Below are 17,516 nucleotides of genomic sequence, written 5' to 3' on the forward strand. Positions count from 1 at the left end.
GTTCTCAGACGAAAAACTGAACTCACAATGTAGAAAATATACCTCTTCTACTTTTCACTTCACTTTCACATTCACTCATAAACTAATTTATTTACTGTATTTTTAAGCAGTGCGAATTGCTATTGCAGTACCAAAATTTAGCAATTCTTAACACTTGCAAATCATTAGTGCAGATTAAAATTCTTCTCAGGGTTTATAGCTTAGTATTCAAGTGGAGATAATTTCTTCCAGAGAGAAACTCAGAAGAGAGAATTAAAGAACTTTAAGAATATTCAATAACCAAATACTCTTGATTATTATAGAAAGATACAATGCTAATTAACAAAAGCCAAACCAAACAGAAAAATCAGTATCACAGAATAAGCAGAATACATACAGAGAAAGGAAAGAGTTCCCAGAGCTCCCTGTGACGCTGGTGAGAAACGTCTTCAAACAAGATAAGGCAGCCTCTGAATAAACTATCAGGTTTTGCTTCATAGTTGCTGATAAAATCCAAAATAAGGCTGCAGAAACATTAGCTTTTACTGAAGCCTGCTTACTCACTACAAAGCGTCAAACACACCTTCATCCCACACTCAAAACGCAGATGCTGCCTCCTAATGAACTGCTTGTTGCAAGGGGGGAATACCGTTATACAATAACCAGAAGGCTATTTCTTGATGCAGAAACATAACTAGGTTTTGACTCAGAGAAATGCAGCAGTGCCTAGGAGCTGAGGGTTTCAGTGACAAAAATCATCCAGAAATAATTCGGCTGTTCACAAAAAAAATTGACAGGAAGCAACCTGAAGCGTACGTTCCTTCTGAAAGAGACATTTCCACCTATGGCTTTATTACATTACATAAACACAGACCTCCTAATCTAGCCCAACAATAAATCACTGCAAGCCACTGAATCAAAGCTGACAGTAAAACTGGAGCAGGTTAATATCTATTCAGCCTGAGAAACGACGCTCTGATTTTAGCAGCTTTCATACCCTGAATACACACTGCAGCAGTGGCTGGGAACATATTTGCATTCACACACTGAAAAAGCACAGATCTTGTAAAACATATTTAGGAACTGGTGAGACGTGACACATATATTGACTAATTCCGTAGGCCTTTGGAGAAAATCGGTCTTCAGAGGAATGCTATTCTTATCACCTGAGCAGTTCAACATCATTCTCCTCGGAAGTAAAATTCCTTGTTCTGCCCTGTAAATTTTCAAAGATTAGGGCTCAAATCGCTCAAAGATCTTTCATATGTTTAAGTTTCAGCGAAACTCAGTGGCAGCTAGCTACTGAGTACTTTAAAAAACTTTCACTCCCAATTTGAACAGGAAAGAAAAGAAATCCTCCTATTTACCATTTTGTGGATCCATGTTGCTCTCTCTGCAAATTGCGGATTCCTCAGTTCCCACACACCAGTACATTCTGGGTCGCAGTTGTGAAGATCCAACAGACAAACTTTCTGCAGCACTTAAAACTGAATAGTGTTGTCAAAGCTGAATGATCTCCGTCAAGTAAACGCAGGAGCAGAGAGGCTGCTAGTAAGCACCATCACGAAGAAATATCATTTACTCTGTTCAAAAAACAACAGCAAAACAAATTAATCGTTCTAGCATAGAAATTGCAAGATGCTTACTCCTTTGCACTCTGACACAGTTGTCTAAATGTTACTTTGCAGAAATGCACTTATCCTATAAATACAATTATTTTCATGATAGTTTTGTTAAGACTATAACATGAATTAACAGAGGAGACTAACAATGTCTCTACTATAGAAAGATAATGTTCCCAATTTTTCTCCGCCAAAGCCGCTCAGTCTTTGGGTAGAGGGTATTGGGGGTGGGCATGGGTCACAGCTGCAGTTTCAGATTCTCCACAGGCTAGTGTAAAGGCAGAGCATTGAAACCATGCAGTGCAGCTGGAAATGTCCTAAATGCAACCTCAAAACCCTTCCCATCCACAGAGAAGACTGCGGCTCTTGTAAGACTCCACTGTGAGAAACTGAAAAATACTGATGTGGTTACTGAGACAATCCTCTGTAGAAAAGCAAAGAGAGCTAAGAGAAACACACCAGCTCCTTTCGCCTTTGTCCAGTCCTTTTAGAGAACTCTACTATCCTAGAAGCATCAGGCTTCTTCAAACATGTTCAGGGAGGCAAATCAGGCCCTTAGGACCTCTTTAATGGTTGGCTTCTTCTGAACTGCTTTGCGTAACAGCCAGCAGAAAACTGCACAGCTCAGTCTCCCAAAGCATTTCCTACTCCTTACCTCTTCAAAGCTGCACACCAGTAATTTTCTCTTCTAATGCATCTCCCACACAGGTTAAAACTAGGATGCATTTTTAGTGTGCACCCAACAAGCATCAGGGCTCCTTCATTTTCTGCTTTTGGTTTCAGTCAGTAAACGCCTCTCAGATGTAACATGATGCCCCTCATCTTTGACTTATTAGTAAGTTTTCCTCATCAGTGTGATGCTGAAGTTTTGATTAGAAGCTCTAATTTGGCAAAGCATGTAACCCACCGCCCACATCAGTCAGCAAGGCCCAAGAATATCCCTAACTTTCCCTGAGCAGAGCTAGCTTCCTGATTTGGGATCAAAGGTCAAGCAGAATATAAAAATATACTGATCCATCACCGCTCTGCAGGAGGCTTTCTGCTCCTCCCTTGCTACATAGAGTTTTAACCACTAGCCAACGTTAAAAATCACTGCATGCTACATCAGTTGTTTCTAGGCAAATATTTGAAGTTTAGGTGCATTTACAGCAAAATCCAACTTCTAGTGACCTTTACTTTGTGGTGCCTGGCAGCAGGAACCAAAACTCACACCCCAAGCACTGCACACACCCCTGCACCCTGCACTCTGGGCATCGGATGCTACCACAGCCAGTTTGATTCTTTGGCTTTTTTTCAGAGGTACGAAAAATAATTTGGGTGCCATATGGCAAACAAAGGTATGGACAGAGAGACCTGGGCCAAGATACGTGAAGCACTTACTTTCACACACATGCCACAGCTAAACACCTTCTTTGCAGAGGGATGACCACAACTCCAGATGGATAGCGATGTCTGAGCTGCCAGGCATCCATCTCTCCCTCCCCATCAGAGACTGCAGCAGCAGCTTGTCTCCCAGGTCAGGCCCCGGCAGACCTCGCACCCCAATGCAGCAGCAGCTGGGCACATGTACGAGGCTGAATTTGGCAGCTTTCACCCACACAAGGAGGGAAGGCTGTGGATAGCTGCAGGAGGCTGAGATGGAGGTGGTCCCTAAGCTCAGAACCAGCCCACGAACTGGTGAACTGGGCCATGCTGGTGGAGGATCGGATTCTGCTCCAGAACATGCCCAGTTCCCACCGGACTCAGCTCAGCTCTTGGGCCGAGCTTCTCTCAGCCGCACTGGCAGGCACAGCTGCTGTGCTGGGACCCCACATCTCTGCCATGCCATGGGTGTGATACCCCAGGCAGAGGTATCAGGGAGGTTCTCATGCCTCCCAAAAGCTGCCCAGGTTGTTAACTCTGAAAATGGAGGGGATGTGATGCTTCCAGCAGCTGCCTTCCCTGCACCCTTGCTGTAAATGCACTGAGCAGCTACAGTAAGAATAAATACTTCCCCATGCAAAGACCAACAGACTAGCTCTTTTTAGCAGATGCTGGTTTCTGAGGCATTTCCTTGCTGTATGACAGAGGCACACCATGTGTGCTCACAGCAACTGCACAAGAAACACTGAAGGGGGGGGGGGGCACTGTGGAACACAGAGGCTTGAAAACCATCCCACTCCTGATTTTTAGCTTTCTACCCTGCTTATTCCCCAGGATGAAACTTTCCTCATATATACTCAAAGGAAAAAAACCTTTCAGGAAAAATCAGAGTGTGGTTTTGATCATCAGTTCCCTTTAATTCCAAGTAGGGCACTAAATGCTGTAGGCAAGTGATTTACTGCCACACAGCACCCATGTAAGCAGTATTTCCCTATTTCAGGACCTTTGTGTATATAAGAGGAAAAACCCTACAGTGCCGTAAAACGTGCAAACACCATGTTTTAATTTGATTTTGGGAGAGGGATCCTACGGGCTCTGCAGCATCTCATTCGGAAGGAGGAGGACCACACAGAACGCACCTGAATGCTGATTTATGCCCCGTTTCACACATTCCTGGGTTCTCTCCTGAGGGAGAGCAGCAATGGCCAGCTGTGTCCCAGCACATCCAGCTGTGCCTGTACCATCCCGAGCACCTCCTCTCCGCTTTGCCAGCCCATCCAGCCTCACCCCACGCAGCAGGCACCCAGGAACCCCACGGCTTGCCCGACACTGCTTCCCAGCGCACGAGAGCCCCGCCAACACCTCAGCTCTTTGCTCAAACCACCTGCTGCTTCTGAGAAGCCCAACCTGGGGCTGGGCACTGGTGACGGGAATCACCATGGACCTGGAGAGGCCCACCACACCGTGGGGATGGAAAGGCGCTGCGGGCCCGCTGGCTTGCCCTTGCGGGAGGCAGGGAGAGCCGGGCCTGGCACCGCAGCGGCCTGCCCCATGCCCGCCGGGGACCCCCATGCCCGCCGGGCCATGCTCCCCTCATCCTTTGGCCAGCCCTGCGCAGAAGGCGGCAAAGCAGCCCGCTTCTCCCCACACCACAGCGGCCGGCTGAGGAGAAACGAGCCGTTGCACCTCGACGCCGGGTGTCCCCGAAGCCTTTCCAGTCACTTTTCGGTTGCCGCTTCTCTGCCAGTTCAGCCCGGGGGCTGAGGGCCGCGCTCGGGCACCCCCGGGGCCGGGGGAACCAGCCCCAGCCAGCCTCGGGGAGGGGGAGTCCAGAGGGAGCCGCTCCCAGCCCGGCCCCGCTCGCAGGGAAGCGAGTTTTTCCTCAGGGCGAGCCCCGGGTGTTCCCTCTCCCGCCGGGCCGGGGCAGCCGGGCGGGGCCGCCAGTCTCCCGCCTGCCCTAGCCGGGGAGGGCTGCGCCGCCGCCGCCGCCAGCGCTGGCTGCTCCACAAAGTTCCCTCCGAACTTTTTAAAAAGCTTTTTTTTCCCCCCGCTTTCTCCACATGAAAAGCCCCGGCGTGCCCCAGCAGCCCCCACCTCGCCGCCTCCCCTCACGGCGGGGCAGGTGCCCGCGGGGCGGCCCGGCCGAAGCGGCAGCAAAGCCACGGTACCTCCTGCGTCCCGGGGCTGGCGGGGTCCCTGCGGCCGCGCCGCCGCCTCCTCCGGCCGCCCGCCCGCCTCGCTCTGCGGCGCGGGAGGCGGAGGGAGGGAGGAAGGAAAAGGAGCGGGGCAGCGGCGCGGCGCCTCCTCCGCCACCGGGCCCGCCGGCCCGCTGAGGGCCCGCCCGGCGCCTGGCGGGGCCTGGCCGCCCAGGGGGGCCGGGGGCGGCTGAGGGTGACCGGCCGTGGGCCGCAGGCCTCGCGCGGTGCCTCGTCTTTTTGCCGAGGGCAGAGCTGCCGGCCGCTGGGCACGGAGCAGCCCCTCTCCTGGGCACCTTCCCCAGCCGGCACCCACTCACCCCCAGCCACGGGTGCCCGCCTGCTCCCCACACAGCCCCTGCGCGGGGTTGCTTTTTTGGGTTTTTGGGGGTTGTTTTTTTTTTAGGAAAAGCCAGCCCGTGGGAGGTGCGGGGGCTGAAGCAGGGCCCTCTCAGCTGGCCCCCACAGCCAGCTGCCGTGCAGCCCCCAGGCAGGGCGCCAGTGGCGTGCACAGCGCTGGTACCGGTACCCATCTTCTCTGGGCATCACTTCGCCACAGAGGCCTGGCCTTACCCGTAACAGGGTTGATCCAAGACTTCTGTCTTTGAAAGTTGCTCCTTCCCCAGACCTCGGTGTGCCTGTTCCTCTTCAGAACAGCAAAGCGAGATTGCCCCCTTTCTGCCCACAGCGTGAGCCGTGCTGGGCTGCGGCGGGTGTGTTGGCGTTACGCATGCACGGCTTTTCCCCATCACAAACCCACTGTCTCCAGGGGCCAGGAACCTCTAACGAGCCTGGTACTGCTTTATTTTCCCCACCCGTTGGACCTAATAAGAAAAGACCCTTTCTGCATGCCTTTTGTTTTGGTATTCAGAATGATTCTTAAATTACAAACAGAGGGTTTTTTCCTTCCCTGGTCCATACCAAGAGATGGGTTTCTCTGATGATTGCTGAGGATGGAAAAAGGCATATCCATTCACTTAACAGCTGCTGTGGGCTGAGATTTGCCTACAGCATTTCTTTGATGTGATTATGGAGACAGAGAGGATGGATCCTCACTGGTGCTTTCACCTGTGTTCGGGTCCCCATTAATCTGCTTTTAGCTGCACTCATGGTACTGTTACCTGCTTTTAGCACCCTTTCCACCTCTTACCCAGCTGGCTTTTATGCTTCGTAGCCTGGCTTTTACCAAGGCCTTTCTTACAGCCTTTTTTACCACAATTGTTTGAAAACCCATTAAAATAACTTTTTTCCTTTTATTCTGATAGAGACTCTAACTTCCCCTGCAAGAATTTCTCCACAGATTCAAGCTAATTAATTTTTTTTTTGCCTTTTCCCCCCCAGATCTCATCCCACTCTTCCTGGCTTATGTCTCCATTGATCATGTCAGCTCACAGTAATTCCTTTGCATCTCCAGCCTTCCCCCTTCTAAAGTCTAAAAGCTTCTGAGTGCTGTTGTTAGCAAGTGGAAAATGCAAGGAGGTTGGCTTGGCCTGTGTAGGGAGGTGACAGGTATTTCTCAAACACGTATCAGTTAAATCACAACGGTATGTTCTTGCTCTCTATCTACATTGCAGATGAGGGAAATAAGACAGGGATGGGAACACATTTAGCAGAATCATACTCCTGATGGATGTGTCTTAAAGGGGTTTAGGAAGCTGCCTGACCAAGGCAGGAAGCCTCATCTGACAGTGTGGTCCATGATCCCTTAAAATTCTCCATTTTGAGGCTCACCTCAGAAGGCAAAAAGGATCCATCTGACTGTGAACAGGAAGAAGCTGTGCTTAACCCTGCCAGCAGCAGCTCTGCTCTCCTCCTCCCTCCACTTACTGTAAATGGCAAAACTTATAAAAGTGACTGCTTAAAGGGCAAGCTATCAGACGCATGCTCCAGCTTTTACGTGTTAGAGCACTGACCACACTTTGGCACTTCTTTAAAATAGGCTAATTCTTCACAAATTGCAGAAATAAATACAAGTTCAGATTCCTTTACAGTCCCCCAGTAAGGCACTGAACCCCCAGATACACACATGCAGTTCTGCCACGTGGAAAAAGTACCTTGAAATTATGTTGTCTATTGTGAGTCCAGTGCATGTTTCCGCTTGGGGACTACTGCTGGGTCACTGTATCAAGGGGAACAGACACAACACTGTTCAAGGAAGAGCCCCCTGTAACTACAGCAATACAGGGCCATTTTGTTTTAGCAGCATGAAACTCTAACCCTTTCCAGTGTTTACTTTTACTGACACAATGGGCCAAATTCAGAGTGAAATAAAAATACAGTGACAGGAGACTTGACTTGAGTGGAAGTTGCTTGCTGGTGGAAGGGGTCTTAACACCTGCATTAGAGGGGCTGGAATTATTTTAAAGCACTAATCAGCATAAATAAAAAGCCATTCAAGTTACTCCTCTGTTAAAATGAGTAAAGTCAATAGAAGTTTCCTGCTCCCCCACCTTCCTTTCTGAGCAGTATCAGTAAGTAGCATTTAGAAACCGTTTCACAAAGTTAAACATTTATTAGGAACAAGAACTATTACAAAAAGATACCCATAGTCTAAATATATACATGAGGTTTAAACATAGCATTTTCATGTACCTTTAGCTATAAAAATACATTAGATTAACTGTATCCTAATTTATAAATATAGTTCTTTTTTTTTAAAAAAAAACCAACTAGTATTTCATATGAAAGCCTTACTGTGCAATGAAAGAATATATACCCTCTAAGGGGTTATTTTAAAGTTAGTGTCTAGTGTTATATAACTTAGAAAATTCAGTGTGTAAAGTCAAACCCTGATTTATACAATAAGAGATACACTGACTTTTTAAAGACTTGATAAGGGAAAACAAAAAAAAAAGAGGTGAAATATATATCATACATATAAAGCCAGAATAGTAGGATTTTAAGAGTCTCAGATGATTTCAGTCTCAACTACTATATACCCAAAATACAGAGATACATCAAGATAACCAGCCTTTTACTGTTTGCCTTACCTCCCTACTGTCTGACTGCAGCCCTAGAAAACTGTCAAGTAGGCAAAAGTAAAATGTTTGTCTGAGAAGATGTTTGCACTCTAAGTGTTTTACAAAAATAGAAACTTATTTACAATGTTCCCATTTGGCCTTTCGTGGGGAAGGGAGGACGTTTTCTTCACTGGATGGGGAGATTTACCTGTCTCACATACCCATGGGAGGACAGGCACCTAGATATACGCGACTGTTGGAGGTATGTCATTTAAGAAGTGAAGCAGTGTTGAAGTGCAATTTCAGCATTCACTGACTAATAAGGAAGTTTAGGCTCATGCAAACTTTTTCCTTACTTATCGCCACCCACATTCTTTCCTCCTCTAAAAAAAGGTCCACTCATGCAACAAAACTCGTTGCTGACTGGGTATATCTGTGAGCAAAGGAAGGTACCAGTTAAATCCTTGCTTGTATCAGAGAATAGGGGTTAGACCTGCATGCCTGGTTTGAGTGCTGACATCTGGAAAACTCCAGGCAGCAACCTTTACCAGTGCTCCATGGAGATCTGTTGATATGCCATAAGGAACCTCTACCGGTTTGCTCTCAGAGGACAATCCCAACAAGATCAGCTAAATTTCCTAACAAGCTGACACCGCTGACTCCTGCATACTTAGAGCTCCTGCAGTCATGGAACATCCTGTATGTTTGATAGTGGTTCTCCAGTACAGAATTAGGAGGAAGAAGAGGAAAAGTAGTGAACCCAGGAACTGAAGACAGCATGTGGCTTGTCATTAACCTCATTCTAAATTCTGGGCACTCAAAAAAGTTACTGCAGGAGATACTAAGGCATGAATTTGGTGTGACAGCCACTACATGGGTGCTATTCATGTACATGCATGCTTATGCAACTGTAAGCAAGAGACAACTCAAGGCAGTTTATTTCTCAGTGAAGAATCAACTGCTCTTCTTGCCACAAGATGACAGCACTCACGAGGACAATTACTGCAAAGCTGCTGACACATTTAAGTCCAGCCATAGCTTATTCCATGGTAACTGGTTTGTACACCCACATCTTTAGCACTCAGCGTGTGCTTGGGAGCACCTGCCTTTGCATACTGTACTTCCAGAAATGTATTTTAAGCTACATTCATACGGGATAAAGAAACAGTGAGAAGAACTTATAAGTTTTACTCGCATAATAATAGCTCTGGCTCAAATAATTAAGAATTTTCACAAAGCCTGAAAGTTACAGAGAAAGAGAGAGCAGGACAGCTTCTTGCAGCTTTTCTGCTCCCTCCCCCAGATCAGAAGGACTGGCGTGGGATGTTTTCTATGGGATATCTACCATGCTACATGCTTAGCATTCAACTTGGTGTCATCACGGTAAGTACAGTGCAAAATCCTCTTGCAAAAAGTGCTACAGTGAAGGTCTGAGATACAATTGTAACTCATTTGGAGCCAGAAGGCTTAGCAAGTCAGTAACTTGCATTTGCAGCATGTGTAATGTGTGCATGCCAACATCAGGTTCCAAGGACACTTGAAAGTCTAGCTCTGTTGGGTGAAATCCTGGCCCCAAAGGAGTCCTCTAGGAAACTCCCACAAATCTCATTCAGGGCTAGAGTATCACTAATGTGGAGAATGTGTGTATCTTTAGAGAGACCAAGATAGCTCTTTCAAAGATAATTTCTTACAGATCCTTCCATGAAAGCTTGCACTCCCATTCCAAACTCCAGCCGCAGTCTTCACACAAACTCCACCAACCTCAGCCAAGTTGTATTAACCCTACCACTCAAGTCCCTTTACACCAAGTGAAACCCATATGCCTCTGAAGGTGTTTAACAGTCCCAAAAGTCTCTCTAACATGCCATTGATGTCCATGTCCTTCAGGGGTACAGTTTGAAAGCAGATGTCCTGCAGACACTGTGACTGACCAGCATTTTAGTCACAGGTAGCAGACAGATGTACAGCCAGGGACTTGTACAGTACAAGTGTGTGCTATGCTGCCAGTAGGGTCAGTTAAATCAGTTTTCAAAGAGCCAGTTGACAAAATGGAGTCCAGTAGATTCAGTGTTTCTAGAGGAATAAAATTAGGTGTTTCCATTTTCCTTCCTACCCCTCCCCTCCCCCTTGCTCTGAACACATCCCCCATGTGTCACATTCAGAGTGTCAGCATTTTAGGCCTTCTGTTTTCATGGACTCTTCTGGGAGAGTTTAATGGTGACTGTTTTCACTTCGGTATATTCTGCCAAAGCATATTCACCGCTGGAAAAGAAGAGAGAGGAGGGAAAGGGACAAACAATTGTAGCACGTTAATGTGTACTTCCCTAGTAATTAGGGATTTCTACACAAGTGCATGTTAGCTTCTGACTGGCAGTTCCTGTAGATGACATCAGGCCACTAAAATCAGATCTGAACTAACTTACACCAGCTACCAGTTTGGCCCACCACTTCTAATAATCACTAAGGACATGCATATAAGCACACACAATTACACCCCATTGTAAAAGAAACATGGCATGCTTCTGGTCACAGTAACGCACAAGATGACACCTTGTGCCTCTACGCCTAGTGAAAACCAAGCACTGTTCTAGAACCCACAGAAGAAACATCCATGTAAATATAGTTACCAGTGCTTAGGCAGTAAGTGAAGTTACTTTTTCACTGAAAGTAAGCTTCTATCTACAAGATGCCATAGAATCAAGAGGGCATGGCTGCTCCAGAAACAATGACAGACCCCACCACTGCATTATGTCTTGGTTGGTGGAAACTAGCTCTATTCCCATGCTTTGCCCAAAGGATAAGCCCCTGACAACCTTTAATTAGCCAGGCAGTCAGGCAAAGTAAACCATAAGGTCTCAATATATATGTCCCCATAAGGATTCATTCATTTGCTGTGCTTAGCAAGTGAGACATCGAATGTCTCAGAGCAGCAGATGCACCAGAACTGCTACTGGAAATGGTTCCTGGAAATAAATCTGGCTTATGAAAGAAAAGGTACATTAGATTCCTCTGAAAAGTCTTCTGAATGGTGCAATAAAACCTGCCTCTCTTCTTTAGAAGAAGAAAATTAAGATTTAAGTCAATTTCTCAGCTCTACCTCTAACTTATAGGTGAACTTGGTTTAAAAATTTCTGCATTAGTAAGTGATTAGGACTGGAATGTCTGGTAACCATGCTGCAGCAGGTCAGGCTGGGGAAGAGGGACAGAGGGTCATTCTATAATTTAGTAGGAAGCTTGGAAGGTGGGAGGTAGCATGATTTTGGAGATCATTCCTTGTTGTTCTAGCTCCAAGATTAGAAAGTCAGAGGTGGGAAGAGTTCCAACTAGGAGCAACAATACAGCGGTCAAGGGAGGCCCAGATAAAGATGGAGGGGGCTTGGGGTGGATACCAGTGGCCCCCAGCCAAAATGCCATACTTATCCCTTGATCTAAAAAGCTAACTAGTAAGGAAAAATGCTTGCAAGTGGAATTAGTTGCACTCTAGTTATTAAGAGCTTATAAAGCAGGTGAAGGTACTCCTAAAGGCATTGCTCACATTCTCACATCTGTGCTTTACATCCACGCTGTACTGCCTTAGCACCTCCCTGTGCAGCTTACTGCAAGCCTGGTAGTTTAAAAGCACATTCAACAGCATTTTCACAGCCACAATTATTGCAGTCACCATCCACATATAAACAAAATACTGAGCAAAACTTACAGTTCTCTGCCATTGCCTGACATTTTAAAGCCACCAAAAGGAGCCTGTGCATAGAGCGCATTGTAACAGTTGATCCTACAATAAAAACATCAATTGTAAAAAGACAATTCATACCATGGAGAAGCATGAGGATGACAACAACAACAATACAAAAAAGGCTGAAATTTGTCAGTTTTCTCTTTATACAGTTCATTCACTTGAGAAATTGGACTTTAGCAATAAAATCTTATTTTCCTACAGAAAAAGAAAACATTTGAGTGGTACTCAGTCTGACCTGCATCTCACTTCATAGTCTGTAATGGCTAAGACATTTATGCTTGAGCTGGAATTTATGCTGCGTTCAGAGCTGTGCTTAAAATAAATAGTCCAACCTATTCCCTAGTTTCATGAAACACATTCTGAAATGAACATGTTTGCTCAGAAAGCTCTCTAAACACCCACAAGCAGACCCCACCATCCACTTCCAGGTATAGAAAAAAGTTGGACTGCATTAGACAACTGTGTCGCAGTAAAAGGAAAGCACAAGCCCCATTTCTATAGATAGCAAGTAGAAAAAGCTAATGCAGATACTTCCTCAGCATCTCAGTAAGATCAAATGACTGAAGAGAGACAGGTATGGCTTCGTGCCGTGCACCTTCATGTATGTACAGCACATGTATCATTCAAAGCCCAACATCCCATTTTCACGTAACTATTACTCAGAGGCAGATTGTTCTGGTGCCAACTCTTGAGATCAATCCTCTGTATGCATCAAAATCAGACATCAGATCAAATTCCTATCTTGAGTGGGGGAAAAAAGTCAGGATTCCGTCTTTAAAATGCTTTTAATGTAAAACAGAAATTTTGAAAGCAAAAATAGCAACTTATATTTCTGACAGTGATGTGATGCCATCTACTGTCCATACTGATTTGTGCAGCTAAGACCCCATCTGATGCTACCTCAAGATCGTAAGAATTGCACTTCTGCATACAGGCTTTTGAAAGGCATCATGTCTGGTGGAACTTACTACATTTTCAGAGTTTTCCAGATGAAGAACAACACTGATTGAATTAACAAACAGTTCATTTCTTGCCAGACTGTCTGGTCCTTGCCACCTCATTTGGATGAATAAATGTTGCTTCCAAGCAGAATATCAAGAATTAAGCAAACTAACACATCTTACCTCCAACACTTGCACGTGATTCTAAATCACAGATCTCTCTCCCCTCCCAGGAAACAAAACCACAACCCACACGCTCGTCCCACACTGCTTACCAGACTGTTCCTGACTGCAGTGCAGAAGCTAGCGTTAATGCTCTGTCCAGATTCTTGGTGAACACTGCAGCTGTAAGTCCGTACTCGGTACTGTTGGCTCTTTTTATGACCTCTTCTATACTCTTGAACTTCATAATTGGCTGAACTGGCCCAAAAATCTGCACATATCAATTAAACATTACTACAGGAAAACCTTTGCAAATCATGGTAATTTTGAAGTAATCAGAATCAGATCCTTTGTTTGGATACTATATTTAAAATGTTACATCTTAGCCTTCTAGAAGTCACTGACAGACTCTCTTAAAAACTACTAATTAAATTGACTTCAAAGGAAGTACAGTGATCTGTTATTGTAGTTAATATATACTAAGGTCCAACAACTAATGGATCATCTATAACAATCAAAATAAGCAGAGTTAGATCTGGACACGTTTCAAATGATTCATCCTTACTCTATTTACGACTTTCCTTTTGAACTCAGAAGTTGAGTATACCCAAATAGTAAATGATATATTTTAAGGATTGCAAGTCTTCTTCCTTGGTTTTAACTCTGGTTCTGACAATGCATGCAGTTTATTTGCACGCATTGCATTTACCACTTATTTGTTTGACCACAAATTTGGCTTCCCAGGTTGCCAGTATGAAGGCAGCAGGCATACACAATACTTCCCAACTTCTGGGATGGGGTTTCTTATCAAGTACAGTATCAAAGGTGCGGCCCTTTTCTGGCGGCATGGTCTTGCAGTACAATAAACTGGGAAGGATAGCACAAGAAACAGGAGAAGGACTTGGAGGTGCTGGCAAACGAAAAGCTCAACATGGCCTGACAATATGCGCTTGCAGCCCAGGCGGCCACCCCGTAACCTGGCTGCATCAAAACCAGTGTGGCCAGCAGGTTGAGGGAGGGGATTCTCCCCCTCTACTCCAGTCTGGTGCGACCCCACCTGCAGCACTGTGTCCGGCTCTGGGGCCCCCAACAAAAGGACATGGAGCTTTGGAGCAAGTCCAGAGGAGACCGTGGAGATGATCAGAGGGTTGGAGCACCTCTCATATACAGACAGGCTGAGAGACGTGGGGTTGTCCAGCCTGAAGAAGGCTCTGGAGAGACCTTATAGTGGCCTTCCAGTACCTAAAAGGGGCTTATAAGAAAGATGGGGACAGACTTTTTAGTAGGTTCTGTAGCAATAGGATAAGGGGGAATGGTTTTAAACTAAAAGAGGGTCATACAGGTGTTCCTAAATTTCTTCGTTTTGGGAGACCCAGGTACTCAACTGGAGCCTCGATCCTAGGCAAAAGACAAATGTGCATTTGCAACACAGCCGCAAATGAATGAAACTGGATAAGCATCATGAATCATGACTTGGGATTTGGAATCAGTTCATTAAAAAAAAGGCCTGTCATGGGATTTCCAGCTCTTATTCCCTCTATTTTTAGAATGTAACTCATGCCCAGGCTGACTGATATCTTTCCCAGGTTCCTTAGAGATTCTGTGGCAGATCTGAGACATCTAAACATTTTGCCAGGAGTGAACAGTAAGCAGCCCCATAAAAAGCACTAGGCTAAACTATAAAATACAAGTGCCAGTTAGACTTTGGCAACTACTTATTTTCCTTTGGGAAACATGATGAAAAGTAGATTAACTTCTATTTCAAAGGAATATCTCAGGATCTAATCACATGCAGCTTGTTCAATTTTTCTGCATACAAATAATGAAAACCAGAGTATTAGATCTGCACTTTGCTGGCTTCGACCATGTTTTCATATAGGAAAAAAACGGTCAGCCTCAGGGGATTTCACCATGAGAACAGAACCTGGGATTATTTCAGACACTATGGCTACTCGAGAAAAGTTCTTCAGTGGCAGTGCAGCAGGGCCATTCCTTCCCTTCTCACCAGCTTCAGATCCCAGAGTTCTTGTCCTACCTTTCTGCAATAAAGCAATTCCTTTTTTACAAAGAAGCAGAGCAAGAACACCTCTGTCACTTCGAATCAGCATGTTCTGCAGCTGAGCAATTTCAAGTCCGCTCAGCAGGAGGTGCCTAAGAACACACAGGATACACAACCATCCATCTGCATAGAGTGGGAGAGCTTAACTTTGTCTCCAGAAAACCTTCAAACTTCAGGGCAAAGAATACATAGAATTGCTCTAGCCTGCCACAGTTTCAGTTATTTTTATTCCGTCCTTTACATTTCAAATCAAGGATTCAGACAGAAACCCCTCCACCAACACTATTTCTTATTCAGAAGCAGCATTCACACAAGTAAGGCATGTACTTATATATTCTGCATTTATCAAGTTCTCCTGAAATGAGACCCAAAAACTTTAGGGTAGTATTATCTACTATGTTCTTATCTGGGTTTCTTATTGTCCAGTGAATGCACTCACAGAGCTACTTCCCTATTGGAAAAACAAACAAATGAGGGAAAGCAGCAAGACGTGAGAAAGGGCTGGCAAACAGACATCTATTAATTGCACAAAAATTGCTGCTAAAACATTTTGACAGTTTTTATGCCTGTTCTGCTCTCCCTTTTCTCCTCCCACAATTCCCACACACACACTCATACACTCCAAATTGAAGCCCACCTTGCAGATACTTCATTAGTGGAATCAATTTCAGCATTAGGCAGTTGTTAGGACACTGAAATAAGTGAAACTTCTATTCTTCTCTCAGGTTTTCACTTCAAACCACAACCATACCTCTTTTCTTTCCCATTTACAGCAGCAAACACATATGCATGTTCAGGTGACTTGTACTGTACCTCTTCTTTGGCGATACGCATGTTGTCAGTGACCTCCGAAAACACAGTGGGTTTTATAAACAGGCCTCTGTCTTCAATGGCAAGACCCCCACACTCCAGCTTAGCTCCTTCTTTCTTCCCACTTTCTATCAGCTCCAGGATTTTATCAAACTGTTTTTGGTCAATCTGTCAGGCACAAAATGAAAAGAAACAGACAGCGCCTTTATTATCCCTGTTCCAGAGACCGGAGCCATGGTATGTGGCCCAGGGGCACATTTGCAGGGCACTGTCAAAGCAGGTAAGTTTACATCTCATTCTATTACACAGCAGTCAGGCAATAAGCCCGCTGAAAGACAGGACGTGGGCACAGCCCTGAGCCACAGAAAACAGAAGGTGAAGTTACACATGATAGTTTAATCTGATCTAATTGTTTGCTGCCACATGGAAGGGGTATCCCTGCTTTCCCTTCCTCCACATCCTGGATATGCCCTCCCATGGCTCACCTCACGCCAGCCCTGGGACTTAGTGGCCTTCTCCATGCACTGATTTAGCTCAGTAGCACCATGAGAACAGCCTGGGACAGGGTTTGCTGCGCTAGCAACCTCGGCGAGCTCAGCAAGGGATCTGACTGCAAAAGAATCAGCACAAGGGAGGGAGAATCAGGGTCTAGGAACTATTAAGTTGACATTGCTGTAATCTGCAGTTTCACCCACAGCTATTCGTCCCCAGCTGGAAGAACCCAGCGAGCTCTGCCTCCATCTCTTTCCACACGTGCATGCTATATGAACAGCCTCAAAGGTAAGCCCCATTAGTGGGGTTACTTCAGAAGAACTACTGCACTGAAGCGATACTTTTACAATCAGAACCACCTTTCACAGATCTTAGAGACTAGTACCATGCCAGCATTTTTTGGTTCTCTGGACTGGGAGCCATATCCTCACTTTTAATTACCAACCTTGTCTAGCTCCTCCTCACCCACACCTAAATATACGGTAATTTCATATAGCCAGTACTGTTGTGTTACGACCCTTTAAAAGACAGGTTTCAGTAGGGGTAGGGAAAGGCCAGCCCAGTTACAGGACACTGAAGTTGCACAGCTGTGCAGCCCTGCGTGAGGACTTGGAGGAGACATCACATACTCCACAAGCACAGTGGGTCATGGGCTGGGAAGAGGTGCAGAAGCCCACAGCACTTTTGATCAGCACTGATCCTTCTTTTGCGTTCCACATGCAGCAGTGTACTGCAGGTACTGTCAGGTTTCAAGCAAACAGATGTGGCTATTCGCATGATGCATAATTAAGCGATGAAACACCTCACCACTGCACACTGTGGATGGTAAAAGACTTATGGAGATGTTTAAAAAAAGTAAAACTAACAGAAATTTTGACAAATTCATTGAGGTGATTAAACGAAAGACTTCACCCATTGGTTCAAGGTGCCCTGGCAGCTTGGGAGGTTATTCCGGATGCCAGGTATCTCCAGATGCTTGTACTGGCTCAATACCCTTCTCTAAGCATCTGTTTTTATTTCAGCAGGGCCAGTTGCCAGTTGGGACTGTTTACATGGAGTGTTCCACGCTTGACTCCTCCAGATTACAGACTATATCCTGTCCCTAGTTAATCCTGGCCACACGCAATCCAAGTTTTCATGCTTTTAGACAAGTATCAAAGCTTCAGGAAGGTATCCTTGGGGTACTTCTGGTACACAG

General features: G+C 45.6%; 2 protein-coding genes across 2 annotated transcripts in view; both read right to left on the reverse strand.

Annotated features, from left to right (window-relative positions):
• The window catches only part of LRRK1 (leucine rich repeat kinase 1), an 82,544-nt gene extending 77,352 nt beyond the window's left edge, over positions 1-5,192 (reverse strand). Inside the window, exons 1-2 of the mRNA XM_040601729.1 lie at positions 5,132-5,192; positions 1,347-1,562 (exon numbers count right to left, since the gene is read on the reverse strand). Of these exons, the coding sequence (XP_040457663.1) occupies positions 1,347-1,413 (67 nt within the window). The 5' untranslated portion in view covers positions 1,414-1,562; positions 5,132-5,192. The remainder of the gene's footprint in view (positions 1-1,346; positions 1,563-5,131) is intronic.
• Positions 5,193-7,650: 2,458 nt separating this feature from the next.
• The window catches only part of ALDH1A3 (aldehyde dehydrogenase 1 family member A3), a 36,969-nt gene continuing 27,103 nt past the window's right edge, over positions 7,651-17,516 (reverse strand). The window contains exons 10-13 of the mRNA XM_040601849.1: positions 15,830-15,994; positions 13,071-13,228; positions 11,816-11,890; positions 7,651-10,380 (exon numbers count right to left, since the gene is read on the reverse strand). Of these exons, the coding sequence (XP_040457783.1) occupies positions 10,308-10,380; positions 11,816-11,890; positions 13,071-13,228; positions 15,830-15,994 (471 nt within the window). The 3' untranslated portion in view covers positions 7,651-10,307. The remainder of the gene's footprint in view (positions 10,381-11,815; positions 11,891-13,070; positions 13,229-15,829; positions 15,995-17,516) is intronic.

Source organism: Falco naumanni, chromosome 7 (genome assembly GCF_017639655.2).
Source record: "Falco naumanni isolate bFalNau1 chromosome 7, bFalNau1.pat, whole genome shotgun sequence".
NCBI classification, from domain to species: domain Eukaryota; kingdom Metazoa; phylum Chordata; class Aves; order Falconiformes; family Falconidae; genus Falco; species Falco naumanni.